Source organism: Phytophthora cinnamomi, assembly GCF_018691715.1.
Source record: "Phytophthora cinnamomi strain GKB4 chromosome Unknown Contig80, whole genome shotgun sequence".
Classification (NCBI taxonomy): domain Eukaryota; phylum Oomycota; class Peronosporomycetes; order Peronosporales; family Peronosporaceae; genus Phytophthora; species Phytophthora cinnamomi.
Window position 1 is genome coordinate 246,123 of NW_027151013.1, and position 27,765 is coordinate 273,887.

The 27,765-nt window shown below is 56.2% G+C and overlaps 9 protein-coding genes across 9 annotated transcripts; 3 read left to right on the plus strand and 6 right to left on the minus strand.

Annotated features, from left to right (window-relative positions):
- Positions 1 to 1,330: 1,330 nt before the first annotated feature.
- IUM83_16127 (ATP-binding Cassette (ABC) Superfamily) lies at positions 1,331 to 4,375 on the plus strand (the record flags this gene model as incomplete). The annotated part of the gene is made up of 2 exons (XM_067940989.1): positions 1,331 to 3,622; positions 3,914 to 4,375. 2 exons carry the CDS (start codon positions 1,331 to 1,333, stop codon positions 4,373 to 4,375), a joined length of 2,754 nt encoding a protein of 917 aa, XP_067785489.1.
- A 1,166-nt stretch (positions 4,376 to 5,541) lies between these two features.
- IUM83_16128 (uncharacterized protein) lies at positions 5,542 to 8,126 on the minus strand (the record flags this gene model as incomplete). Its single annotated transcript, XM_067940990.1, has 2 exons — positions 5,542 to 7,984; positions 8,104 to 8,126. 2 exons carry the CDS (start codon positions 8,124 to 8,126, stop codon positions 5,542 to 5,544), a joined length of 2,466 nt encoding a protein of 821 aa, XP_067785492.1.
- Positions 8,127 to 8,451: 325 nt separating this feature from the next.
- IUM83_16129 (uncharacterized protein) lies at positions 8,452 to 10,353 on the minus strand (the record flags this gene model as incomplete). The annotated part of the gene is made up of 1 exon (XM_067940991.1): positions 8,452 to 10,353. One exon carries the CDS (start codon positions 10,351 to 10,353, stop codon positions 8,452 to 8,454), a length of 1,902 nt encoding a protein of 633 aa, XP_067785493.1.
- Positions 10,354 to 10,806: 453 nt separating this feature from the next.
- Positions 10,807 to 12,270, minus strand: IUM83_16130 (uncharacterized protein; the record flags this gene model as incomplete). The annotated part of the gene is made up of 2 exons (XM_067940992.1): positions 10,807 to 10,820; positions 11,469 to 12,270. The coding sequence occupies 2 exons, from the start codon at positions 12,268 to 12,270 to the stop codon at positions 10,807 to 10,809; spliced, it is 816 nt and encodes a 271-aa protein (XP_067785433.1).
- A 158-nt stretch (positions 12,271 to 12,428) lies between these two features.
- On the plus strand, positions 12,429 to 13,099 carry IUM83_16131 (Anaphase-promoting complex subunit 10; the record flags this gene model as incomplete). Its single annotated transcript, XM_067940993.1, has 3 exons — positions 12,429 to 12,528; positions 12,605 to 12,858; positions 12,926 to 13,099. 3 exons carry the CDS (start codon positions 12,429 to 12,431, stop codon positions 13,097 to 13,099), a joined length of 528 nt encoding a protein of 175 aa, XP_067785432.1.
- A 166-nt stretch (positions 13,100 to 13,265) lies between these two features.
- Positions 13,266 to 14,702, minus strand: IUM83_16132 (Atypical/RIO/RIO1 protein kinase; the record flags this gene model as incomplete). The annotated part of the gene is made up of 1 exon (XM_067940994.1): positions 13,266 to 14,702. The coding sequence occupies one exon, from the start codon at positions 14,700 to 14,702 to the stop codon at positions 13,266 to 13,268; it is 1,437 nt and encodes a 478-aa protein (XP_067785468.1).
- Positions 14,703 to 15,695: 993 nt separating this feature from the next.
- Positions 15,696 to 17,384, minus strand: IUM83_16133 (uncharacterized protein; the record flags this gene model as incomplete). Its single annotated transcript, XM_067940995.1, has 9 exons — positions 15,696 to 15,842; positions 15,931 to 16,069; positions 16,137 to 16,294; positions 16,362 to 16,442; positions 16,517 to 16,606; positions 16,687 to 16,746; positions 16,832 to 16,942; positions 17,024 to 17,143; positions 17,292 to 17,384. 9 exons carry the CDS (start codon positions 17,382 to 17,384, stop codon positions 15,696 to 15,698), a joined length of 999 nt encoding a protein of 332 aa, XP_067785434.1.
- A 3,669-nt stretch (positions 17,385 to 21,053) lies between these two features.
- On the minus strand, positions 21,054 to 22,973 carry IUM83_16134 (FAM227B protein; the record flags this gene model as incomplete). Its single annotated transcript, XM_067940996.1, has 4 exons — positions 21,054 to 21,315; positions 22,111 to 22,490; positions 22,560 to 22,765; positions 22,841 to 22,973. 4 exons carry the CDS (start codon positions 22,971 to 22,973, stop codon positions 21,054 to 21,056), a joined length of 981 nt encoding a protein of 326 aa, XP_067785430.1.
- A 308-nt stretch (positions 22,974 to 23,281) lies between these two features.
- On the plus strand, positions 23,282 to 27,725 carry IUM83_16135 (Tubulin-specific chaperone D; the record flags this gene model as incomplete). Its single annotated transcript, XM_067940997.1, has 9 exons — positions 23,282 to 23,449; positions 23,517 to 24,789; positions 25,849 to 26,486; positions 26,563 to 26,620; positions 26,689 to 26,721; positions 26,783 to 27,324; positions 27,395 to 27,442; positions 27,499 to 27,569; positions 27,644 to 27,725. The coding sequence occupies 9 exons, from the start codon at positions 23,282 to 23,284 to the stop codon at positions 27,723 to 27,725; spliced, it is 2,913 nt and encodes a 970-aa protein (XP_067785429.1).
- Between the last annotated feature and the right edge of the window lie 40 nt (positions 27,726 to 27,765).

Genomic DNA, 27,765 nt, shown 5'->3' on the forward strand with positions numbered 1-27,765 from the left:
GGTTCGTAGGCGACGAGTCCGAGTGTTGTGTCAAAGGTCGCTGAGGATTTCGTGGAATGACCAGCATAACCTGACATTAGGCCTAGATGCCGCTGTCAAGATGAGGCGAAAGTGGGTATGCGTGTAGTGCAATTCCACAATGGAACACTGTCGTGCAGCGTGCACAACGATGCCTACAAACAACGAAACAACGCATTGCTGGTATTTATCGCGTAGCTGCTTAAAATGCGTGTCGACCTGCTGACAACGTGTTAAATTGGCAATTTAAAATTGCACTATCCGGTACGGAGGATCGTTCGCGAAAAGTCGCGGTGGTGTGCAACACATATAACATATGGTCATTGGTTGAAATGAACGACTTTTTCAGCCAGTCAAAACACCGAGTCCATGTAACGGAAAAAGGCAACTTGTGGGTGGCAATTCGACTGAACACCCGAATGGAGCCAGCTGCGTGCATTCGGTGTTCGGCCAGAGGGCGTTATTGTGGCGGCGGAAAATGAGTGTGTTGCTGCCGCCAAACTCGTTCGCGACGTCCTAGCAGAGTGGACTTGGGGGCGGATGGAGCCCTCCAGCGTCAAGTCATCTGAGTTGCGTCCACTCATGATACCTTCCAACAGGACTGCTGTGCAATGCAATGCATGCACGCACGTCTTCATTTCAGAGCAGTGGCGCCACTTGCAGCACTGCAGCCTTTGCGAGCGAGTGGGCGGCGACAGGCTGCGGCGTGGTTGACCCTGCGTGCGATCGACTCGCCCGTCGGATACTCCCGCGCTCTCTGTGCCGCCGGTCACGTCGTCGCGTCTCAGCAAAGCGAAGTCGGGGCTTCCTGCGTGTTGTTGCCAGCGACAACGCACGCACAATGGCATGAAGCATTAATAGAGCGGATCCCGCAGAGACCAGGCGCCACACAACATGGGTGCGAATGCATAGCCAGGAGGCAGCCATTCTCATCGTTTAGAGCCCGTTTCGGGGGGCACCACGCGCACAGGGCGACCGACACCTTGGCTAGCGCTGCCGTTCAAACGAGCCGCCGCGACGACAAGTCCAGGATGGCATTCACCTGCATGACATGTATAGCGAGCGGCGCGGGTGCCGTGCATGTACAGTACATGCACATGTCAGCTTCCCAAAGATGACAGCAGCTCCGCTCCGAAAATCGAGTCAGGGGGGAGATCCAGTTCGCTGGCGTTTCGCCATCTGTTGCGCCTCCCTTAGGACCTGTGATGCGCCTAAAGTAGGCTTTTGTAAAAGTTAGCTGGCATAAGTCAGTTCCCATAGTGAGGCCAAGTGACCGGCGCAGTCGCATTCGCCTCCTTCGCTCGGCCCGTGCATGCAGCGCAAGGCCGCCGCCTTCGAGCCCTCGCAGACGCCCGCGCACTCCGCCGCGCTGGACATGAGCAGCGAGGCCACCGACTTCGAGCGCGGCCCGCCCGACAGCGGCGGCGGCTTCGTCAAGATCGGCGGCCCGCTGCCGGACGCGTCGGACCCGCGCACCATCAAGGGCGCGGCCAGCGCGCCGGGCAACGGGCACCGCCTGTTCTACCTGCGCGTGATCGACTCGCGCAAGTGGCACTACTCGGAGACGTTCGCGCTGTTCCTGGACTTCTTCGTGCAGGTGCTGACCATCTCGTTCACGCAGAAGGCCACGTTCCACGACGAGGTGGCGGCCAAGGCCTCGCGCCTCTTCTCGTCGGGGCTCATGCTCTGCTACTTCATCGACATGGTCATCCGCGTGCTCGGGCTGCGGCTCGCGCTCTTCCGCTCGCACTCGAACATCGCCGACCTGCTCTGTCTGCTGGCCATGGTCGTCATCCTCGGCGCGCGCTACGTCATGGGCGAGAAGGAGTACTGGCTGTGCCTGGGCTACCTCACCATCGTGGCGCTGCGCCTGATCCTCAAGCCGCGCGCGCGCACCTTCTCCAAGAAGCTGCACAAGTTCCGCACCAACGGCGACCACATCCGCGTGAGCATCGAGTCGCTGCGCGCGTCGCTCGCGCGCATCCCGGGCATCTCGGCCATGGCCATCGAGATGATGGAGACCGACCTCGTCATCATCTGCGGCCGCGACGAGGGAGACATGACGCGCGACGAGCTCATGAACTTCCTCGAGCGCGCGCTGCACTACCGCCCGCCCAACCTCTCGGCCACCGAGTTCCTCTCGCACCTGCGCGACATCGACGCGTCCTCGTCCACGCTGGCCTACGGCATCACGGACGTGGTGCGCAGCACGCTCTGGCACTGGTCCAACCAGATGGCCGACCTCATCTTCTGCTTCTTCGTCGTCTGCATCAACGCGTCCGTGAGCCCGGCGCTCGCCATCTTCCTGGCCAAGCTCTCGGACGCCTTCGACACGCTCGACTCGGGCGACCCCAACGAGACCACGCTCAAGTTCGGCGTCGTGGGCGTGCTCGCGCTCTGCGTGCCCTTCGTGCTGGGCGACTACGCCGTCGGCTACTTCCAGTCCAAGATGATCTCCAAGGCCACCGAGTCCATGCAGTCGGCGCTGCTCAACATCATCCTGCGCCAGGACACGCAGTTCTTTGCCGAGCGCTCCGAGGGCGACCTCAACAACCTCTTCTCGAGCGACGTTGCGCGCGTCAACTCGCTGTGGCAGGCCGTGTTCTGGAACCTCTTGAACCCGCTCGTGGCTGTAGTCTTTGGCTTCGGCTACGCGCTGTACATGGACGTCAGCATTGGTGTCATGTCGTTCGCATTTACTGCCGTGCTGCTGTCCAGTGGGCCGCAGGGCTTCGCGGCGCAGCGGTCGAAGGAGTTCGGTTCTAGGAACGCGTACGTCGCTGCTGAATTCCAGAACGCCGTCGGGTGTGAGAAGGTGGTGCGCGCGTACGCCATCCAGGACCCTCTTATCACGCGCTTCAAGAAGACGTGTGGTGCGTTGCGCAAGAGTCAGTTCTCGAAGGATTTCTGGTCGAGTATTGTGCAGATTTACATCGAGTCGGCCATGTACATTTTCGTGGCTATCATGACGGCCTCCTTGGCGATGAAGGTGTGGCACCATGAGCTGTCATCGGGCGAGTTTTTCGGATTCATCACGCTGCTGAGTCGTGTTTCGAACCCCGTTACGGTCCTTGGTGGATTTATGCGTGTGGCCATTGGTAATGCCAGTAGTCTGCAGCGTGTCGATGACGTTATTGTTGGACTCGGATCGTCTAGCAGCGAAGATGACGGCGACAAGGACATGCCACCACTCCCCAAGATGCAGCAGGACCTGCGCGTTGAAAAGCTTGTGTTCAAGTACGACAAGGCGTCGGAGAACTACATCCTGAATGAGCTGACTGCCACCATCCCACGTGGCTCGTACACTTGCGTGGTTGGCCCCTCTGGTTGTGGTAAGAGTACGCTTCTTGCGTGCTTGATGCAGTTCCAGGACGCCGATGGCGGTTGCATTCGTCTAGATGGCCATGACATTTTCAACTTCTCCAAGAAGTCGTTCATGGACCAGACCGCCGTCGTGTTCCAGGATGGCGGTATTCTGAACGGTACTATCTTCGATAACATTCGCTACGGTAACATCAATGCCTCCAATGCTGATTGTGAAGAGGCTGCACGCCTTGCGGAGTGCCACTTTATCGCCAATCTCAAGGATGGTTTCGAGACGGTGGTGGGGCAACACGCCACGTGCAACTTGAGTGGTGGCCAGGCACAGCGTATCTGTTTGGCGCGTGCTCTGTGCCGTCGCCCAAGTATCCTGCTTCTCGACGAAGCCACTAGTGCTTTGGACCCGGAGACTGAAGCGTCGATCGTGTCAACTTTGGAGCGTCTTTCGAGCAAGATGAACATGACGATTATCTCGGTGACGCACCGATTGTCTACGGCCCTTAACGCCGATCAGATTCTGGTGTTGAACACTGGACGTGTTGCGGAAGAAGGTCGCTACGATGCTCTGGTGCAGAAGGGCGGTCTGTTCTACGAAATGGTTCACAAGGTTGACAAACCTGAAGAGGAGGAGGCGGCAGCCCCAGTCGAGAAGCCTGACATGGTTTCAATGACCAAGAGTCGTCGTCGGGGAACCGCTCCACGCAGAAACACAGATACGATCGGTGCCACTGGCGAGGAACCGAAGCAAATGCAAGACAGCGCGTTGGCATTGCAGCAGTTCACCAAGACACTGAGCTCGCGTGTGGTGCATGACGTTGGTGATGGCAATCGCCCTGCCGGCACGACTTCGTGGTACCGCTATGGCAACCGGAATTCCCATCGCAGTCGCAAGACCAGCGAAGATGGATTCACAAACCGTCGGTCAGGCAACAACAGTGTGGAGGGTTCTCACTGGTACCCTGGCCACCAGGATAACCGGGGTGCGGCGTCTTCGGCTGCAAGCGAGGAAGAGCGCAACAAATACTTTGTGCTGTAGAAAGCTTTTGTTTCTCACTTTCGTATTTCGTAGCAGCAGTCGTCGACGGAAGGGCCAGGGTCGATGTCCGTTCGTGTACGGAGACTAGCTGTGATAAAGAGCTACAAGACCAACACCTCCAGAGTCGCTTCAAGAGGATAACTCTAGCGAAGACGGCTTCTTCTGCACAGGTCGAAGCAAACACGTCGACAATGTAGCCGCGCTTCGTCAAACCTGTACTGGGGACAGCTAATGCGGAAGAAAATGCATTTCATGTGGTTTGAATCTTACTCGTTCGCCGTGCTGTTTTACGTGAAACTCTAGCAAGAAGCAGCAGTTGGAATTTGTTGAGCTCTAAGCGAAGATGTTTGAGTTGCGTAATGCGTCGTGGGCACCTGGTCCAATGCGGCACGGTCTAGTCTCAGAACTCACTCAAGCATCAGCTCCTGTGAGCTACAGTTGTCGTGTCGTCCTGTGCCTCGTTGAGCTCTTCGATTTTCAAGAGCTCAACGAGGCACAGGACGACACGACAAGCCGCTGGTATTCAGGAGATATTTTCGCTGAATATGTCGGATCACGTTGATTTCTGCCATATCTCGCTTCGCGGCTTGTTGGGGCTCGGAGAAGCTGGTGTTGTAAGTAACTGCAATGAGCTCTCTTTACGGCAATCTCGCACAGCCTCTCCGGAAACAACGGTCGACAACTGCTGCTAGAAAACTTCCTCATGTGTCTTGCTGTTGCGTTCTTGTCCATCCAGCAGCAACTTCATCTGTCAAGCACCGAAAGACAAGGCGAGTCAGTGTTCGAAATCGTTTCCACCACTTCGTTGTGGCGAATGCTGGGGGGGGAGGGGTATCCGCTGTACATGCACATTGCAAGTGGCCCTATTGACGTTTTACACCGTAATAGTCGCTATGGTGAAGTTTTAGCTTCTACTACGTAGTACATGACAGATGTACAGCAACATCCCTTCGTTGCCATACTGCGGGGGGGGGGATGACCATATTGCGGAGGAACTAATTGCTGCGGCTGTATGCCATACGGCCCGCCAAAACCGAAAGCTGCAGCTCTCCCCTCGGCAGGTATGGCATGCGACCCACGCGGAGATCACAACACACAACAGCAACGGACATAACAACCAGTCATTACATTTAGTGCCAGCACTAAGAGACCACAGCCACCATTTCTTAGAAACCCAGGGTAGCACGCCCATAAAACTGCTCGTCCTCTTCGGGCAAGGAGTCTTCCAACCCGTCGAGGTTGAACTCCTTCGCTTGCTTGCTGTCGCTGCGGGTGATAGCTCTCTTGTCCGAGTCACCACGCGTCGACCGAGGCGGAGGCAGCGGCGGAGCGGCAGCGTTGAGTAAATAGGCATTCGCAGCGCGCAGAGTCTTTACCCAGTTGTTCAGCTCCTGCGGGCTCTTGGTGAAGAAGTGCGACTGCTGCTCGTCCGTACTCAGCACAAACTCCTTGCCATAGCGCAAGTCCTCGCAGACGACCTCGAAACTCTTGTCGGCGAGGTTAATCTCACCACGCACGACAGAATCACCACGACGCTTGTAGTATTTGAGGAACCCATCTGCTGTGATAACGCACCAACGTTCGCGCGCTCCTCGCATCGTCTTCATGCCGCTGATAATGCCTCGGTCGGCCCATTCTGTAGGGCCCTTGTCTAAGAACCCACTCAGCATCGGCATCTTCCCTGCGCGTGAGCTAGCGGTCGCCGAAGTCATGTCAGCGCTTGTGTCTGGGGTAGACGGACTCGAGTTGTCCTTGCTAATCGACCCCGAACGCCTCGACTTCTTTGAAGATGACGACGAGCGCTGGCGGCTCGATTCGGTTGACGTCGCAGTTGAAGGCTTTTGGTTGCGACTCGATTCCGTTCGTGAGGATGGTGCCCCCACCTTGCTCGGATTTTTAAGCCGGTGCAGCTCGTCCTGTGCCTCCTTGAGCTCCTCTTTGATTTTTTGGCGCCGTCGCTGGCACTCCTTCGCCAACTTGTGATCACCTGACTGCGCCGCTTTGGACAAGGTGTCCACGACGGAGCGCTGCTTCTTACGCAACTCCAAAATCTTTGCTTCAAGCTCAGCAAACTCCGATTTGGGTTTGCTAGTTCCATTACTGCTGCTGCCTTTTTCACGAATACCACTCGACCCGAGTGAATTCTTTTCCTTACCATCACTTTGCTGGTGGGAGGATGACGAGGAGGAGGTCGAGGAGCTGAGTGACGGTTCTTCATTTCCGAGGCTAGCGTAGTGCTTGGTAAGCTGCTCCATCTCTTTCTGCACTTTGTTGGCCTTGCGCTGCTCCTTGTTCAATTCATCCTCAAGGCCACGCCTCTTCTTCTTCAGTGCCGACAGTTGTTCCCTCGGCGAGGCAGTAGGTTCAATGCCAAAGATGTCCTCCTCCGGCACGCGATCTTCATCCTCATCTTTGGCTTTCTGCTCCACTTTCGCGAGCTGCTTCTCCAGTTCATCTAGCTGTGTCTGCAGCGCGTCCCTCTCCTTTCTGAGTCTTTTGTTACCAGAGCTCATCTTCGAGATATCATCGTTTAGCTCTGTATTCCGCTTGGCCAGTTCATTGGCCCGCACGAGTTCGGGGTTTTCCATCGCGTACGTCGCCTGCAGCTTGAGGTTCTTCATCATGACTTCGTACTTCTCCTTGTCGTTCTTGAGCGCCTCGTTCTCTTTCCGGAGCTCCCGCCTCCTCGTGTTCAGCATATCGAACTCGCTCGACACGGTGCTCCACTTGTGTTGCATGCGCGTGAGCGACCGCAACATCTTCTTGTTCTCGATGGTCCACATCTCCGTGTGCAGCTCTCCTGTCACGAGCACGCGCGTGTACTCCTGCTTCTGCAGCATGTAGGCCGACGACTGGGCGTAACTGGATCCGCCGGGCTCATTGGCCGCGCCGTTGCCCGCCTTCTCCCCGTCGGACTTGCGTCCGCCGTTCTCCTCCACCGTGCCCTTATGCACATCGGCGAACTTGATGCGCACGGGCCTGGACGCGCTCTTGAGCTTGGCCACCACCTCCTTGTACGTGAGCCCCGCGAGCGACACGTCCTCGATGGCGATGACGCGCATGCCGATGGTCAGGCGCTTGTGCGGCTTGACGCTCCAGTTGTGCAGCTCGGCGGGGCCGGCCTTGCCGTTGATCTTGGGCAGGTCGTCCACCTCGGCCTGGAACTGCGGGTACAGGATGGTCTCCATCTGGTGCACCTCGCGCAAACTCACGCCCAGGCGGCCCTCCTGGAAGCAGATTTCCACCTCGCTCATCCAGTTGAACGTCTTCTTGACCTTGGCGGCCGAGCTCTTGGAGGGCGGCGGCACCCACTGCGTCTTGCCCGCGGGCGAGATGAAGTAGTAGCGGCCCTTCTGCGACTTGCTCTCCTTGCGCGTCCAGCCGGGCGGCAGCTTGTCGTCGCCCTCGGGCGTGGCGCTGCCCGTGCTGCGGCGGCTGGTGCGGCTGCCTCTGCTGCCTCTGCTGCTGCTTAGGGACGTGGCATTGCTGGCAGTGCTAGTGGCGGCGGTCGTGGCAGTTGCTGTTGCTGTTGCTGCTGTTGTTGTTGCTGTGGTGGTGGTGGTGGTACTACCGCCGCCCTTGTCGCTGGCAGGCATGGCGCTGTTGCTTCTGAGCAGCCACATGACGGCAACAGGCAACACCTCGCGTTAGTCAGTTAGCACTCTCTTGCCGCCCCCTGTCGCTTTAACACTAGCCTAAACTGAATCAGGTCGTCACACGTCACTCACCGCCATAGCGTATTCTTTTTCATACTGGACGCGAGAGGCCGGCCCCCCGCAGTCGAGCGCTGTGTCGTCGTCCGCCGCGGAGATTCCCCGCCCGCTCGCTCGCTGCTGGCTGCCACTTCCGGATCGCGCCGTCGCCGCGTCGCTCGCTCGACAGCTCCGCTCCTTTCTCTCGCGCCTGGTAAATGGCGAAGGCCCCCTCGTGTCAGCCCAAACAGACGCTACCGCGGGTGCACGAATAAGTACGATATTTATTACCCAATCACAGCGAACAACGCATCTGAGAAATCTGAGGTGAAGCCATCTCGGCAGTCGCGCGTCGTGAGGTGGACAACTGGACAGGTGGACGCTTCAGTAATAGGCTTGCTGTTGTTGCAGGTCGAAGGACGGCGCGCGCGAGCGTTTCCGCGGTGAAAAATCATCGCCGCCCTCCGCGCCGCGATACATGCTGCGCGACCGGTTGAGCCGCGGGTCTCGAGACGACAGGCGCCCCTCTGCCGGCTGGAACACGCTGTGCGAGCGCTTGCGGAAGTTGGGAGACAACGCCGAGGAGGACTGCTGCTGGTCGCGGAACGCGTACGAAGGGGGCTCTCCTGGCGGCGGTGGCGGCACGAAGGTCTGGTTCTGGGGGCTGTAGAGACGCCCCACACTCTCCACCACTTCGTAGTCGCCGTGGCTGCGCTGCGCTGTCGTCCCGGCGCGAGTTCGGTTCTCCTCGTCGATGTATGCCTCCAGGCAGTGGACCATGTACTGGTTCCGATCGATTGTCACGGCGCACGAGAACTTCTTGTGTGTGTCGTGGGTCGTGCCGTTCTCGATGTCCGCCTTCAGGTACCAGCAGCGCTTCATGTGGTGACCCACTTTCAGACAGTAGAAGCACGACACCGGTCCGCTATACTTGTTGCTCTCGTTGTCGTACCTCTTGTCGTATTTGTTGTAGGACTTGCGCGGGGATCTGTCGTAGCGGCTGTAGGACGCGCAATTGTCGTAGCCCCGCTCCATGTCTTGCTTGTCGTAGCGGCTACGTTTCTCGTAGGTGTCGTTCTTCTCGCGCTTGCTGTCGTCCTTCGACGACCGGGTTTTAGCTTTATCCGATTGCTCCACTGATGACTTCTTCGTGGTACTGTGTGAACGAGTGCTGCTCAAGGCTTTGTTTTCGCCGGTGGAGGAAGTCGTAGACACTTCTCCGCTCGTTAGATCCACTGTGTTGTCCGCCGTATCAATGGGTGGTGGGACTGGTTTGCTTGTCTTGGATACTTTCTCAGTGCTAGGCGCCTCTGCTGCACGCTTCTCAGCCGGCTTATCCTCGTGTTTGCTTGCGGGTTTGCTAGCCAATCCTTCCGCTGGCTTGTTCGCAGGCTCTTCGACTGCCGTCTCTACAGGCTTGGTCTTACTTTGGGTCACAGGGTTCACTGCAGCAGACTTGCCCACCGTCTTTTCTGGTAGCTGTCCAACTTGACCGTCGAGTGGGCTGCTGCCAGCATTGCTAGTTTGTCTTGTCAGTACTGCGCTGTTTGGCGCACTTGCAGCCTCTGCCTGCGTTTGCAACCGCTCACGCGTGGCGATCACTTTCTCCACTAGCTCTGCGTACGGCACGAAGGGTCTGACGCCTCTCCACGAGGCGACCATGGGTCTCCAGGCACTGGGCAGCGTCTGCATGAGCGAGACGGAGCGGAACCCGTCCGTGAGCTCGATCCCCGTCGACAGCGCGTACTGCTGCATGAGCATCTCCCACCTCGTGATGAACTCTCGGACCGGCTCGCCCTTCTTGTCCCCCAGGCGGATGTGGTGCAGCACGCGGTGCATCTCGAACACGTCGTGCGCGCCGGGGCTGCTGCGGTTGCCGTACAGCGCGCAGAGCATCTTCCAGCTGTCGTAGATGTTCTTGTTGAGGATCGCGCACTCGACGTCCGGGTGCAGGAAGCGCTGCAGGATGCTCTTGGCGTCGGCGCTCTCGCGCAGCACCTCCCAGCGGCCGAGGCGGCTCTCCTGGGCGGCCACTGCGCAGCCGTGGGCCTCCTCCTTGACGACCGCCGCCTGCTCGTCGTCAACGTGGATCACGGGGCACCGGGGCGGCACTTCCTCCCCGTCGAACGTGAAGGGCTGGCTGCCGTCGTAGCCGCGCACCATCACGTAGCCCAGCAGGTGGTAGCGCATGAGCTCGTTCTCCACGCGCGCGCGCCACACGCGGAAGTCCGTCGTGCCGTCGAATACGCGCACGCTGCTGCTGGTGGCGGAGGCGGCTCCCTCCATATCTTTTGCTCTTCTGGGGCTGTCGGTGGCGGGGCTGCGATGGGGCAGGAGGGGGGGGGCGGTGTCTTGTTAGGGGCGGGGGCTGCTGGACCGCGGTTTCCTCTGCTGCTTCGGGCGGGGCCGTTCTTCTTGCTCGCCTCCTCGCCTACTTGCCGCTTGCCGACTGGTCGCGGATCGAAGAAAGACTGCGAGACGATTTTCTACGCTGACTAGCGAAACGCTCCGTTTATGTGGTGATACACCGTTGAACCACACAGGTGGCACACAAGCCACAGTTTGAAGCGCACCAGAATGGACCATTTCCCGCGGCAACTTTGCTTGAGAAGCCCTCATTGAGATCTGCGCGGTGCACGGGATCAGCAACTTGAGAGCAGTTTGATACATGTACGTGCAGTGGCGAGGGTGCTGGACGGGACGCCCTCGAACACCGACTTTTGGTGCTCGCATCTTGCGCTAACTGACGAGATCTGAGCACACCAAACGGCAACAGCAGAACAAGTAGGTGGAAAACAACAATCATCAACATTGACCACTTCCATCGCCGCACTCTCCGTGCGACACAGCTCCTGCGACTCACCAACAATAATATGCACGCACTTCGCGCTGCCGATACTACTACTTCAAGGCCAGACGGCGCTCGAACGAGCGCCCCCGCTGGTCGTCCCGCGGAGGGAAGCTGAAACTCGATTCACCGCACGCAGAACTCCGCGATCGCCACGCCTGCTCGCTTCGATACGCGCTCTGCGATCTCCTTGCCCGATCGTAGAGATGGACACTCTGCGATCGCTCCGGTCGATCATCTCGATATACGCTGCGCGATCGCTCCTGTGGATTACCTCGGTACACGCTGCCCGACCGCGCTTCTTCGCGAAAGCCATTCTGGGATAAACCTGGCCGCCCTCCTCGAGAAGGACTTCGCCTTCTTGCCACACTCTGCGAGCGCTGAAATGCAGGGCGAGACTGACTACGGCGGCCGTACTCGCCTCGACCGCGGTCATCTTCACGGCCCCGCTTTCGGTCTGCGCTCGGCTCATGCGCGGAATTTGTAGTCCTCTCCGCAACAAACGCCTCGAGAATCTCCACCATATGAGGCGTCCGTTCTTGCGTTACCGTACACGAATATGCGCTCTGCGAATGTGTTTTACCCTTCTCGATGTCGCCCAGCAGGTATTTGCATTGTCTGTACCAGTGGTTGGACCGGAAACAGTAAAAGCATTTGTCAGCCCCATTGGGCTGCTCACCCCGTTCCGGTGGCGCGTGCGAGGAACTCGTTGGCCTGCTCCTGCCAGACTCGGCAAGCGACTCCGTGTTCCTGCGCTTGGCCTCCACCGACACCTTGTCAAGCAATTCAGCGTACGGCGTGATCGGCCGGGCACCCTGCCAATTGGTCACAAGGGGCCGCCACGACGCAGGCAGGGTGTCCACAAACATGGCAGATTTCACCGAGTCAGCCTGCTCGGCGCCCGTGGCCTGCTCGAACTGCTGCACCATCATTTTCCAGCGCGTGACGAATCGGTCCATGGTCTCGTCCTTCTTCTCGCCAAACCACGTGCGGGTCAGAGCGCGATACATGTCGTTGATGTCCGTGGTCTTCCCGCTCCCATACAACGCGTAGAGTGTCGCCCAGCACTCGTACGCGTTCCGGTTGGCTATCTGCGCCTCCACCGTCGGGTGTAGGAAGCGGCGCAAGCAGGTTATGGCCTCGTTCTCCTTCTCTAGCGCCTCTGTATCCGACAGCGCCTCGTGGGGTTTCGGCTGCATCTGCTTTCCTTTGTACGCGAACGCCTGGGTGCCGTTGTAGCCGCGGACGAGCACAAACCCGAGCAGACCCCGCGAGATCAGCTCGCTCTCCACCCTCGCTCGCCAGAGGCAGAAGTCTCTCGTGCCGTCAAACACGAAGCAGCTCGCTCCATCCATCTCTCTAACCTTATCGATACGCCGCAAAATGCAAAGTGAGGTGAATGGCAAGATGCGCTTCAACTTGTCCTGCTTAAGTTCGCATTGCTTTATTTAAGTTCGCGCTTCAGCCAATCAAACGGGACAGTAGCCATGTCACTAGCTATCAGACCGTTGGGATGGCGGACAAGGAGCAGGGAATGCGCGAGGTGGGAGACGACGCCGTGTGGTCGCTCTCGTCAGCCAAGCCTGGCAACGGCGTGGACCAGCTGCGTGACAGTGCGTGCGAGCTAGGTTGGCGAGGGTTGGCGCGCTTGGGACGGTGCTAATGACTTTTTGCGCATCCAACGGACAGACAACATGGACACGTACTGGCAGTCGGACGGCGTGCAGCCGCACCTGATCAACATCCAGTTCTCCCGCAAGATGGCCGTCAAGGAGGTGGCGTTGTACCTGGACTACAAGCTGGACGAGAGCTACACGCCCAAGAAGATCGCCATCCGCAGCGGCTCCACCGTGCACGACCTCAAGGAGATCCACGTGCAGCACATTGCGGAGCCCAGCGGCTGGATCTCGATTCCGCTGTGCTCAGACGAGGGAAGCGACCAGGTTCGCTCTGGCCGTTGCAATCGGCAAGTGGTGGAGTTGCTAATTGTTTGCTGTTTTTACTTGGCAGGTCCCACTGCGCACGTTCTTCTTGCAGATTGTGATCCTGGCGATGCATCAGAACGGACGTGACACGCACATCCGGCAAGTGAAGATCTACGCGCCGCGTGAAGCCAACGTGCTAGACTGGACCATTCCCGAGGCCACCACGCCCCAGTTCGCAGCGTACTCCTGTATTCGCTAGCGCCAGCACCCTAACTCTTCATGTCTCGACTTACTGCAAATTAAGCAAACCAAACTACTTGAAGCAACTCGGGCAAGCCCCGGACGCTGCAAAGCCGCAATAGCACTCCGTCCTTCGCCTGCAAGCCATTTATCTTATACAAAAGTTGCCGTTCTCTATTGCTAGATTACTTTTTCTTCTTCTGGTGGGCGAGCTTCTTGTGGCGCTTCTTGACGTGCTTCGGAATCTTCGTCGCCCGCTTGGCCTTCTTTTCATCCTTCGTCTCCTGCTTGCGAGCCTTCTTGTTCTGCTTCTCCAAAGCCTTGAACTTTTCGCGCTCTTCGCGCTTTTCTCGACGGAACGTAGCGCGCTGTTCGTCTGTAAGCTTCACCGTTCCAGAGGGCGAGTCCTCTTCATCATCTTCGTCGTCGTCATACTCGCTATCAGACTCATCGTCGCTGCTGCCGTCATCCTCCTCATCTTCGTCCTCCTCGTCATCATCCGAGTCTCCGTCATCATCTTCATTCAAGAGATCCATGATACGCGTGCCCTGCATCGCTGGAGCAGGCACCGATCCCTGCTCTACCTCGAGACGGGAAATAGCCGTCACCAGCGACTTCTCCATCGTTCCTTCCTGGTACGCGAGCTGCTCCCGCTCCGAGTGCAGCACTTCACCCAGCGAGCGTGGGATAAAGGTGCTCATGAACACAGCTTCGTCCACCTGCTCCTCGTTCGTGCGCTCTACGGGGCGCTCAGCGATCACGCGCTGGATGGCCTCGAGGTGGTCGTCCACGTCCTCGTCGGCGATTCGCGGGTCCGTGACGAAGTCGAAGAGCTCCTGCGTGGTCATGGGGTTGAGCGCGCCGGTCTTGCGGAAGTAGTCGGCGATGTTGCGGCAGTCCTTGCGCAGGAAGTCGTTGGCGCTCGGGTGCTCGTGCTCCACGGACTGCGACACGTCGATGAAGTAGAGCTTGGTCTTGTAGTACAGGATGTTGTACTCGCTCAGGTCGCCGTGCACGAGGCGGCACTTCTGGTACATGGTGCGCATCATCTTGACGCAGTAGAGATAGCACTCGCGGTACCTGGAGTCGCTGATCTTGGCGTCCTTGAGGCGCGGTGCGGCCCAGCCGTCGCGGCCGATGAAGTCCATGAGCAGCACGTGCGAGCGCAGCAAGATGGGCGCGGGGCAGAAGATGCCGGCGTCGCGCAGGCGCCGCAGGTTGCGCATCTCCTTCTCGGCCCAGAGCTTGACCATCTTGCGCGGGTTGCTCTTGGAGTAGCCGTGGCGGAAGCGGAACTCGCCCGAGACGTACTTCTCGCGGTCCTTGAACACCAGGATGGACGTCTTGTACACCTTGATGGCGCCCTCGCGGCCGTCGGGCAGCCGCGCGTGGTACACGTTGGCCTCCTTGCCCGTGCTCAGGCAGCCGTTGATCTCCGTCACGATGCCGTGGTTGAGCATCTTGTACAGGATCATGCGCGTGCGCGGGTCCAGCACCTGCTCCGTCGTGGCGCGGTCGTCGCGGCCCGTGTGGCGCGTGCGCCCGCTCTCCTCATTGCGCAGCGTGCGCGCCAACTGGTTCTCGGCGGCCTTGGACAGGCGGAAGTCGTCCTCGTCCTTCATGGCGGCGGGCGAGTCGGCGAATGACCAGCAACCAACCGACTGACTTGACGCTCACACATGGGTACAAACTATATATGGGACAGATAGTAAATAAGGGTTGAACTGGTGTAAATACGGGTTGATTTGAGAGACTGCTGCTGCCATGGACCAGGAGAAGACGGAGGCGTACGCGGCGCTGGCGGCGCAGCTGATGGAGCTGCACGCGTCCGTCGCGCTGCTGGCGCAGAACGTGGAGAAGATGGCGCGCACGGACGAGGAGGTCGCCTCTATGACGCGCATCTTCAATGGCGTGTACGTGGCCTCACAGTCTCCGTTGGAATGATGTAGCAGTGCTGACTGTGCTGCTGTTGCTGCACCTGCAGGTTCAAGAACGCGGCGGAGCAGACCAACTACCGAGAACCGTCAGCGTAACAGAAAGCCGTGGAGATACCCAGTCAACTGAGAGTTTTGTCCACCGAGGTAGAGTCCCTCCATAGCAGGTGAAACGTGAGCTTCTACTCGAGCAGCACGATGGTGACGCAGTTCAATGCTATGCTGTGTTATTCGTAATACATTGTCAGAAGGTGCTAGTGGGTGATATTCAAGCGGGCACCTTTCGCCAGCACTTCAGCCGCATCTGGGGCGCTTGCTGTCTACCGACACACACTCGGCACCGAGATCTGTCATCGACTGCTATCTACTGCTGAAAACCGACACGAGCCATTCCGGTCGCTACCCTTTGCAGAAGCGTCGCATCCGTCATTGGAGAGTGCATCCTTGGCCTGTTCGTACGACACAGTGTGCACGTCTAGTTCAGACAGAACAATGCCAAACGAAAACATATTCATCCGCCTTGTCGTCATATTTCTCGGCCGTCAGAACCTCTGAAACCATCCACAGGAATGTCCCCTCCTTCGTTCTGCTCAGATCGACCAAGAGATCGATCGCGAGCCCTCAGGCACTGCTTCGATGCAGTATGCATGTACATGTCCGCTCCAGCTTTATTTGAACAGCTTACTCGTCCTTGTTGTCATCTCTAGCTGGTGTAGCTTGACCTTCTTCCTTCTGTCGGTCCGAAGACTGCTGCTGCAGTAGATCGGTGCGTGTAGAGTGGCCACCTCGCAGCATTTGGGCAGCCCAGCGGCCAATCTTGCGTCGACGCTGTTGATCAGAAAGCCAACGTAATTAGTTTTAAGATCGGTCGCGCATCACACGAAATACCTTTGTGTTGACGTACGTGGATGTAGACGGTAGCCGTTCCCCAGCTCATCGTGAAGTTAACGCTCTTGACCACTTCAAAAAGACCCGTACGCAAGATGTGCGTCGTTGAGATGAAAAACGCCCCCTGCTTGAGCTTCTCAGCTGCAAGAGAAATCTGAGCCCATTCCCTGCAAAAGCACCACCGTTATTCGTTAGCATCGTCGCCCTATGCCATGAAAATATATGCACAGTTACTTGTCATTGAAGCAAGTCCCGTGACAGAACACGACGTCGCCATCCTCCCACTTGGTGGTCAGAAGGCTGCCTGTGACGAAGTCGATATCCGTCTTCAGCAGCGGGGTCTTGAGCTTTTCTAATGCAACCTTGCGTTTTTCTGCGCAGTGCACAAGAGGCTGCGTGTAACAACAAGATGTGTAAGAATAAATTGTCGAGATAATGTGTTGCGCAATACTAGCTCACCTCCAGCAACTCGATACCAATGGCCTGGTCGAATGGATGCACCAGACTGGCCGCGATGACCGCCTTGCCGGTGCCAGAGCCCTACAAATCAACAATTCGACACCTTAGTTAGGCCTAGCAAGCACCACCGCCCATCGTATATGGGGACAACGCACCAGGTCGTAGAAGATAGGAAACTCCGGCAGTGACGGAGCCACCCAGCGGATGATGTCAGCGAACGGGAAGAACATAATCTCTCCGTACACCTGTAACACCAGTGGAACAGAGCGCATGTTAATAATGAGCACTTATTAATAATAACTTTGACTTCGCCGGTGCCACTCACGTAGGAAGACTTGATGAGGTTGGAGCTTTTGCGCGCCTCGCTCGACAGCTCTTTCGCGTACTGCAAAACATCACGCTTCCGTCAGCACGCTGTTTCCACCACTAACACCAGTAGCGAAAAACATAACGGGCTAGATGCCACCGACCTCCGCGCCAAACCCGCGATACACGCGCTCGAACACCGCGAAGGGCTTCTCGAAGATCATGCCCAGCACGAAGTCCGACACCTTGAGCTCTGCGATCTCCTCGCGCGTCACCTGGTGCAATGCAGCCGTGAGCACCAGATCAGTTCCTCGACTCCCTTCCTCCCCCCTGCATCCACCGGCAGCCACACTCACATCCGGCACGAGGCTCTTCATGTCCTGCAGCGCGCCGCTTCCCCGCAGCTGCGCCACCCCCTCAGCCGAGCGCAGCAGCGCCTCCACTTGGTCGCGCGCCTCCAGCGCCTTCTTCTCAGCCTGCATCCAGTGGGATTACGCCAGCAGAGTAGCAGAATGCCCTCGTCAGACCACGACACGCGTCCGACAGCCATTGACGCAATGGTCTCTGGCGTCCAGCGCCCCCCAAAGACGCCGCGCGACGAGGAAAATTGAGCGGCTAACGAACCTGCTGCCACGACTCATCGCCCGGCTCGTAGTCGCGCAGCCGCGGCGCCAGGCGCTTGAGTTCCGCCACCATCGCCCCCAGGTTCGCCACCATCTTCTGTTCTTCTCGTTTGGTTTGACCCACGAGATCCGATCGCTGATTGGCGGGTGAAATCGCTTGGGATTGGACGAAAAGGGAATTTCGGATTCGGGTGACGCGCCAAGGTGACGTCGCCTGCTGGCGTTTATCACTTCGCCTGCTGCAAAGCTCCAGCAACTCCGGTGGGCTTCAAAGAGAAGAGGCCAACGCGGCGCACTGTATGCTTGCTGTCCAGACACGGCATGAAGGAACACCAGTCGAGACTTTTAGCAGCAGAAGGAGGATACGAGAAATCGAGTGAATGGTAAAGTCGGAGCGACTGTGGGAATGAATGATGAACTGTATCGCGCTTTGAAGTCCATGCCAGGGCTGCTGTCTTGCCATGGTATATAGGAGGACGCAGCTGGCTGCAAGCGATACTACATGTAGGTCATGCCAAGCGCATGTAATATGTTCCGTTAATAGATAATACTAGATCTCTTGTCGAGTTGACTGTAAAATTGGCATAACCGGGATAACCCGGGGGGTCTGAACAAGATCCCGCTGGAAGTCCTGACAGATGTCAAGGCACTCTATCTAACGGGAAAACCCTAGTTCAACACGATGAGGTTAATCTTCTTCGAGAGAGATGTCCAATCGCGATTTGGCTCATCTCTCCCGAGCGCATGAGGTTCTTGGCGATAGTTTTGTTCATTCACCGAGTTTCTCGGTCTCTCTCAGGCCCACATACAAGACCAAGTCAAAAATGCCGCGTCGGGCATCCGGCTGTACGACGACGTGTTTCGACTGTGTGTGGGACTGACCAACGTGCACGTCTCTCATTGTCCTCTTCGGCGCGAAAATGGAGATTGGTACAGACGGTCGCAAAACAAGCTCATTGAACTCGGCATCAAGCTCAAACAAAAGCGTCGACTGGCTCAGGAGAAGTACAGGGCTAGGTGTCCGAGTTGCTCGAGATAGCGGGGATGCTTGGATTGGACTTGATATTGTGTTTAGCTGAAAAGATCGAGAATCACGGGAAAAGGAGTAGTTACCCCCGAATTGATTGTTCCTTCACAGACGCGTCTGTCGCCCGTGTGCTATACCATTTTATACAAAGTCCAACATGCAATTTGGTGAAGATTTGATATTTGGCTGGTTGCAAACTAACTAGTTAACCGACCTACTATTATCAAATTGGCGTTGTTCCTTGACAATGGCAACGAGAGACGTGTGCAACGGGCCGTGGTCGGCGCCAAAATCCTCTCGGTGATGATTGTGTTGTCACTCTCCACTAAAATGTGTAAGCTACATGTATTACATGTAGTGCTTCATGTTTCGTGTCGCTGTTGTTGCTGTTGTCGAGTCGTGTGGCGTGAGAGCACAGGTCTCCAAAGCAAGTGGGACCGTTTCTGTGGATAACGCAAGTCGCAGTCTATCGCATGATAACGCACATGTTACCACCTCATCTGACGAGATTGGCTGTAAAGGCCTATCTTGGCCGCACAACTGAATGTGTTTGTAGTTTCTTGTACTCATACATCGCATTTCTCCAAGTCTAGGCCTTGGCATTCATTCAAAGGTAGGATATACAATGCATAATAAAACGACACGCGGAGGAAAAGAGGCAGTAACGCAGGCAATTTGTCGCTACGGAAAACACTCAATGACTTTTGAGGCAATGCATGTCAAACAACTCGACTTTCGTGTTGTTGAGTGAATAACTACAATTGACTCATCGCAAAAAGTTTTCTCGAGCTCGCTTTTCTGTTCGAAGAGCGGGCGCATTAATTGCTCGGCATTGAAGCTCGGCCGCATTCGTTGGCTTGCACTCTCCAGTGCATGCCCTCTAGTGTCTCAAGCGTACAGTATGGCGGGCGCTCTCTCAGTGCTACGTTGCCACCAAGAGCACGCTTCTACGGCTTGCACTCTTGGCTAAACTGAGTGTCATTCATTCTCTAACTTTCCAGCAGGGCAGCACGCGTCTACGTAGTGGACTCACTATTGCTCTCGGCAAAAGTATAATTCAAGATGAAGCTCTTCCTCCCAGCTTTCGTGGCGTCTGCGCTACTGATGTTTCCCGGTGAAACGGAGGCCCTCAACGTGAAGATGCACGGCGTCAACTACAACACGCGCAAGGGCCCGGATTGGGCTCCCGACAGCTCCAAGTGCAAGTCTGCGTCCGAGGTGCAGAAGGACATGTTCGCGCTGAAGGGCATCACGGACAGGGTGCGAATCTACTCGTTGCTCGATTGCAACCAGGCCGAGCTCGTGCTTCCGGCTGCCAAGAACGCCGGGCTTCAGGTGCACCTTGGTATCTGGACGACGAAGAGCCATGACTACCTTCTCAAGGAGAAGGCCAAGCTGGCTTCGCTCATTGACAAGGGTCTCTATGACAACAACGTTATTGGGCTTAGCGTTGGCAGTGAGACCATCTACCGCAAAGAGATCACGGCGAACACGGCTATCAGCTACATGAACGAGATCCGCAGCTACCTTCGCAGCCGTGGGAAGAACACCCCCGTCACCATCGCCGATGTCATTGATATCTACTACGACAACCCGCAGGTACGCTGCTTCATGTTGATATATTGAGTGACAAGGCCTGCTCACTAATTCTTTGCGTGCCCCGCAGATGGTTGGCGCCGTGGACTACGTTTCCGTCAACGAATTCGCTTTTTGGGAGGGCGTCGACGTGAACGAGGGTGCGGCCAAGACGCTCGATCGTATTCGCGCCATCCGTGTCACTGCTGCGAAGAAGAACAAGCGCATGGTACTCTCGGAGGTGGGCTGGAGCTCGGATGGTCACAACGCTAAAACTGGCGTGTCATCCCCTGCCAACCAGGCCAAATTCTTCTCGGACTTCTTTCAGGTGGCTCGCGCGACAAACATGGAGTACTACTGGTTCACTGCCTTCGACTCGCAGTGGCGCGTAACCAACGGCGACGATGTCGTGGAGGCCAACTTCGGAGTCTTCAAGGAGGACGACTCGATGAAGAGCAACTTCCAGCAGTTGACTATTGGATGGATGGACCCGCGTGCCATCCGCAACGCTGGCACGAACATGATGCTGTCAGAAAAGAACGCTGGTCTGTACATGTCGGTGAAGTCGAATGACTGGCTAGTGAAGGAGCAGCAAACTTGGTTCTTTGACTCGACCACGAAACAGATCCGCTCGAAGAGCGCCGACCGCTGTCTGGATGCCTACCAGGGCTGGGACGGTGGCATTGTGCACGTGTACCGCTGCATGGACAACGAACCCAACCAGAAGTGGACATACGAGAGCTCGACTGGTAAGTTGAAGCATGCGACGCACCAGGGTTTCTGCCTGGACACGGACCCTGAGCAAAACAACAAGGTGCAGCTGTACGGTTGCTCTCCGAACAACCCAAACCAGAAGTCGGGGATTCTCAACCCTGCCAACATCTGAGCCGGTTGAGAAGGTAGTGTGCATCCTGCTAGACGCACTCCTCAGCATCCTGATGTTGCTTAACCGGCACGCGTATCTGGGCTCACGCCCCGCTTTACTGTTGAAGACGAACTAACGCGACAAGATTCCTTGCTTCGTTGTTGCTGCTTGAGTCAAAATCCTTTAATGTCAACCATCCCATTCACCGGTACATACATGCACCCCACAACGCTCTTTCACCAGCCTTTCACTTAGAATATAACGCCATGTTTTAGTGTGGATTTGCGAAGACAAGTCTACTGGTTTGATGCCCCTACTATCATTCCTGCAGCAGTCGGAGTCGTATCTTCTTCGTCGCTAACGTGTTTCCGGCTCATTAGAACGGTACAATATGCTTGCAACGCCTTCTTCCCGCTGCCGAGCACAAGATCTCGTGTTTCGTGCAATGCAGCGATTTCGCGCTTGGTGTCGCGCTGCTCCTTCTGGATTTCATGCATGCATTTCTCGTGTTGTCGCTGCGCTTCAGCCGCGTATCCTTTCTGTGGTTTGCGACGGTAGCTGTATGAGACCGAAAAAAAAACAACGACGACCAGTTAGCTGTGTCACGCTGCGACCCCCCCCCCCCCCCCCAAAGGCACTTACAACTTGTGGAATGTCTCCTCCCCACCAACGGCACAGTCGGCAGCAGGGGTGGTGCGCAGCACGAAGCTGGCCTTTTTCGCATTTTTGGTTGGAGACCGGAAATACTGCTTCATCAGAGGGCTCAACTGAGCCGCATTGAAAAGAGCTCGCTGCTGATGGCGCCGAAAACGGTGTGAAGCACCGAAAGCATCTTCATCGTCCAGATCACAGCTCAAAACCGGAGTAGCAGGAGATCCCAGAATCTTGGCGATACTGTTGTCTCCGGTCGCTAATTTACCCAGATATGATGCCTCACTGGCCGATTTTGCAAGTGTTTGAGAAGTTTGCGGTGATAGAAGCCTCGGGAGTTGAGCAATATCTGCGAGTCTCGCCGAACTACCTCCAGCTATAGTTCCGTCACCAATCGCCCCAGCAGATGCGGAACCTGCTAATTTTCTAATAGGTTTAATCTTGGGGCCAAGATCGTCGACGACTTCCTCAGGGAAGTATTGACGTCTCATGGATTGCACCGAAGCCGGTGTCATCTTGAGGCCAAGCAGCAGCTGGCACACAAAGAGGTAGACGTCATTCTTAAACTCTGGCGTGTAGAGGTGACGAGACCCTGGAAAGAGGTAGTGAAACCCCCAACAGACACCGCTTGCGATAGCATACGGGTAAACGCGGAACAGATAGTCCATGTTCCCACGCAGCGCAGCCACCATTTTGACGTACTTTGAGCTGATCTCGTCTGCGAATGCTCGCTGCTGCGCTAACGAGTTCTTCTGGTAGAAATGACAGAAGATCAGCCAGAACACTTCTTCAAAGAGAGCCCCTGACAGCTCTGATAACAGGAAGCGCTTGAAATTTCGCCGACCGTGGTTCGTGTGGATCCGCTCGAACGTATGTAGCAACAGCAAATTGGTGTTCATGTATACGCTGCTTCTCAGATTCGTCGCGTTGAAATCTCCGTCATTCATCCCATACACGAAACTCTCCACCGTTCGAGTGATATGTCCTTCGATGCTCGCCTGCAGTTGTTTTTCTATCTGTCCACGCGCATTGCGCCTATTATCGCCCTTGTGAATCTCCAGTTTCTTCTTCTTGAGGACTTGCTGGATGGCCGAAGCAACACAATGTTAGTGCATTGGCAAGCGAGTCAGCATAAATGCTGCCAAAGTTACCGCGTGCGCTCGAGTTTTTTCATCGGGACCGAATAGCCGCTCCAGCATAGCTTGGTTGCTCGCCAGAGTAGTCGACGAGATGGCTCTGCTTTTGGCAGCTGCGGCACCCCGACTTTCCAGCGTGTCCACCAGAGGAGGCACCATCTTGGAGCAGTAGTCCGAGTTGACGCGCAGGTCGCACTCGAGTCCGTGCTTACGGTTGTTCGCTGCGAGAATCGCCAAATTTCCGAACAAGTTAGAACTCAATACGGTGAGCAGCGATGGTCCGTGTGCTTTCGGACCTGTCGTCTGCAACGAGTTGAGTCGCGCCGAGATGATGCCGATCATTTGGGCTGTGATTGCCTCTTTCTGGTGCAGCGACTGCTTCACCTCCTGCTCGTCGTCCTCCGTCCATGCTGCCCCGCGCTGCGCCATCGGCTTGAAATGCCGTGGATGGACAGATTGGGCTGTGCTAGTCCAGGGTTGAGTGACCCGTATAAATAGAGTCTCCTTGCAATAAGATAAACGGAGGTGACGACGCACAATGGAGCTTTATCTCGCACCTGGCGTGAATCTAGCGAACGCCTACAAATACTAGGGCGTCTGGTATTAATTTGACAGATTCCTGAATCTGTTGCAGCAACTTGACCATCGACATATGTTAGAGCATCGACACATTATAAGCCGCCGACGGGCGGACAAATCATACGCCACTGCACTTGGATCCGCTCGAGCGAACCGGCATGTCCGCGGACGCGATGGAGGGCGAGAGCTGCAGCGAGCGGCGCTTCTTCGAGGAGCGCGAGCAGGTGCGCGAGCTGCTGCTGCAGATGACGCAGACGCGGCCGCCGACGCCCGAGAGCGACGTGAGTCGTGACTTCCTGGCCGCGCACTGCTCCGTCACCTCCACGGTACGTCCGTCCGTCCCTAGCGATCCGTGCTCCCCCGCCTAACTGTCTCTGGTGGACTGCTGCCCAGCTGGACAAGTACCTGGAGCAGTCGCACCTGCTGGACCCGTACCTGCGCGAGATGCTGGCGCCCGTCGTGCACGAGATCAAGCGCGTCATGGCCGAGAGGGCGCAGACCCAAGCCGACGCCGCCCAGGGCGTGGCCTTCCCGTGCCAGGTGTACCGCAACCCGCAGCTGCACAAGCTCTTCCAGCTCGTGTACCACCTGTGCAAGGTGCGCGGCTACAAGACGCTGGTGAAGCTGCTGCCGCACGAGGTGAGCGACTTCGAGCCGACGCTGCAGCTGCTGCAGTCGCAGGACCGCGCCGACCACGCGGCCTGGGAGACGCGCTACGTGCTGCTGCTGTGGCTGTCCATGCTGTGCCTCGTGCCCTTCGACCTCACCACCATCGACTCGTCCGCTGACACCTCCATCGTGGCCAACATCGTCACGCTGTGCAAGGACTACCTGAGCGACCCGGGGGCGACGCAGGTCGCCGCGGCCGTGTGCCTGTCGCGCCTGCTGAGCCGACCGGACATGGAGCAGCACTACCTGACGCAGTTCCTGAATTGGGCCAACAGAGAGCTCATGGCTGCTTCGGAGGGCAAGGACACGCGCGTGCTGCAGTTCAAGGTCACGGGCATTATGCTGTGTCTGGCTCATATTGCCAAGAACTCGCCTCGAGAGCAGCACATCGAGGCCAGCCGCATTTATTTTGCCACGGTGATGAAGCTTGTGGCGCATCTCACTGAGGATAACGCTCGGTCGGACCGACCCAGTAGCAGCACGTTGCACCGGAAGCTCAGCGTGAAGCTTGTGCAGCGCTTAGGGCTGCTGTATTTACCGCCCAAGGTCCGGTCGTGGCGCTACAGTCGTGGTCTGCGGTCGCTGGAACTGAACATGCAGTCTCTAGGTTTGACGGCTGGCAACACCGTTGCTTCTACGCCAACTCGTCTGCAAGATGCTTCCGACGATGACGAAGATGACGATACATTTGAAGTAGTGGAAGAACTTGAGCAGATAGTAGAAGTTCTCTTGTGCGGATTGCGAGACAAAGATACCGTGGTGCGCTGGTCGGCTGCCAAGGGAATCGGCCGAATCACTGGGCGTCTGCCGTATGAGTTTGCTGACGATATAGTTCAATCCGTGCTCGAGCTTTTCGTGGCTACTGAGGGAGATGGAGCTTGGCATGGAGCAAGCTTAGCGCTGGCAGAACTTGCACGCCGTGGAGTGTTACTACCCCAGCGACTTCCCGATGCGGTAGAGTGCGTCGCTAATGCGTTGAAGTACGACATTCGCAAGGGTACGTACAGTATTGGATCTCACGTGCGTGATGCAGCGTGCTATGCATGTTGGTCGTTTGCGCGAGCCTACGAACCTTCGCTGCTGCTGCCTTGGTTAAAGCAAGTTCTCGCGCCTGCGATGCTTGTCAACTGTGTGTTCGACCGCGAACTGAACTGCCGTCGAGCTGCATCTGCGGCGTTTCAAGAGAACGTTGGGCGACAAGGACGAACGAACTTTCCGAATGGCATCGATCTGCTCACTAAAGCTGATTACTTTTCGGTGGCGAATTTACGCCATGCCTTCTTGGATGTGAGTGTATTTGTTGCGAAGTATCCAGAGTACCGATATGCACTGCTGGAACATCTCATCGAGTCGAAAATTGTTCACTGGGACGTCCAAATTCGTAGCCTCGCTGCTTCGGCGCTAGGAAAGATAGGAGCGTTGGACCCGCCACACGCTATGACTCGAATTTTTCCTCGGCTGCTGGCTTCTGCTCTATCTCCTGATGCTGAGGTAATCGTTCGACATGGTGCGGTGATCAGCATCGCGGAGTTGCTAACCTGCCTAGCTCAGGTGCCAGTATTTATTGATGGGGAACTGCAGAAGAAGGTCAAAATTCTGCCGATTGAGGTGGATAAGCGACGTCTGTTCCGAGGACGCGGTGGTGAGATGATCCGCACTGCTGTATGCCATGTGATTGAAGTGATCTCGAATTCTCGACTAAGCCTGGGATTTGCTCATGTGAAAAAGTATCTATCAATGCTAGAAGAGTGCTTTGTTCATCCGACTGAAGGTGTCCGTGATGCAGCAATTGACGCATTTGGCGCTTTTACAGCTCAGTACTGCCCTAGGATATTCGAGAAGGGCAGTCCTGTCCACGTAAAATATATGCAAGCATTGGTACCGCGATACATCAGCTCGGGGATCATGATAGTCTCCAAGGAAAATGGTGTATCGGTCAAGGTATCAAATCCAAACGTAGCTGCCCGGCGAGGATTTCTACGTGCTGTAGGAGTCGCTTCAAAGGAATTGGTACAACCTTGCATGGAGGAAGTATTGGGGGCTGTGATTCGAGCAGCATCCTTGCAGGGTCCTGCTACAGAAGACGAAGATCCTGGCAGTCGAGTAGCAGCAGTCCAAGCATTAGTTGACCTGAGTTCTCGACCACCAGCTGAGCTAGATCTCAACGGTATGGAGGATGCCGTAGTCCAGACGCTCGTCCGGTGTGTCCATCAAGATTATCGGCTAGACGAACGTGGAGATGTCGGCTCCTGGGTCCGCAAGGAAGCAATGCTGGGCTTGGAGAAGCTGCTTCTTGGTGAAAGTACGCACGCGCAAAACCAACATTTCCGTCTTGTTGGAGCAGTTGCGAGGACAGAGTATGGCCAAGGTGTAATTGTTGATGGATTATCGGACCGAAAGCGCAAGATCGAAGAGATCAGTGGTATGTCGGAATCGGACCCGCTATGCTATGTTAAATTTGAGAAGCCAGCGTTGGGCTACTATTACTTCGGCCCCAAGGGAGTCGGGCTTCTTCACGCGAAGAGGTTGTCTATGGACTTAGGTGATACTTGTCAAAATAGTGACAGCAGCACCGGTTTCCAGATTCCGGAGATTGCCGACCGCATCAAGCTTGGAGAAAAGGATGAGCTGGTGAAATCGGCATCTTCAATGCCCTTTGCTCGACGATTATCTCCGGACCTTGTGGGCACAGTTGTAAGCTGACTACTACCGTTGAGGATTCGTTTTGTTCCGAACTAACATAATATGTTATTCATGTGCTTAACTACAGTTCGGAGCGTTGGCGAAACAGCTAGCAGAGAAACTTGACAACATGAGGATGACCGCCGGTAGCATTTTGTTCCGATTGCTCCATTCAACGAACCCTCGTGTTGACTGTATCCCGGACCGTTTTCAGCTCGAGAAGCAGATATTCCCGTCGACGCTAACAGTGAACTGGTCCATGGCCCACGACACGTTTCCATTGGTTGTGAAAATGATGGATATCCCAGAATTCATGGAGGAAGTTGCTGCGGGTCTTGTGATCAGCGTGGGTGGCTTGACTGAAAGTGTCGTAAAGGCTTCCAAGAGTGCTCTTTTCGAATGGGTGCGAACACATTTGCAGGCGAAAAACTTTGGGTTGCTCAATCGGTTCAGCTTTTTCTTGGTGACGCTGCTGACCCGTCACCACCAGGACGATCGCGTTACAATTCCCCTCATGAAGACGATGGCGCTGCTACTTGAGTCAAACCTGCTACGCTTCCTGTTTGAAGAACGGAAAACGGAAGATGGTTGTACTTCAGCAACAGATTTTGGAGAACGATTGTATACTGCGCTACGTGATGAAATCCAGAAATGTACTGCAGTCCCCAAGCTTAGTGCCGCAATAAGTGTGCTTATTGGCTTACTTCCAAGCGACCCCGAGACAGAAACCAAGACTTTACGAGCTCTTGTGCTGTTCCTCGGGCACAAGTTCCCGAAGGTGCGAAAACTGACTGCAGAAAAACTCTACACGCGCTTGCTTCTTCACGATGAGATCGTTGACGAGGAGAAGGTTAGTAGCGGTGGTGTAGAACTCGCTTTCTTGTCTTTGCATGCGCTAATGAGGTATTATGTGTCTGTAGTATGATGCCGTGGTCGAGATCTTGAGTGATACAGCATGGGACGCTTCGGTAAGTCACGGTTGCATCAGATTAACGAGAAAGCGTGACAAATAACATCTGTGCAGATTTTCCAGGTGCGCTCTGCTCGAAATGAGTTACTAGAACTCTTAGGCATGGAGTTACCCTCGAAGAAGACGTACGTGCACACCGTCATGCTGAGTTGTCGGCACTCAAGTAGTCTAACTTGTATGGCGCTTTGTCGTGTTGTAGATCTGCATCACCAGTGGAGACGAAGACAACCACAAACGAAGGAGCGAGCTACAAAACCCTCATCAAGGAAATGGGCTATTAGTGAAAGTGAGTTTATCGCACGCAACGAGTTGCAGTATCCC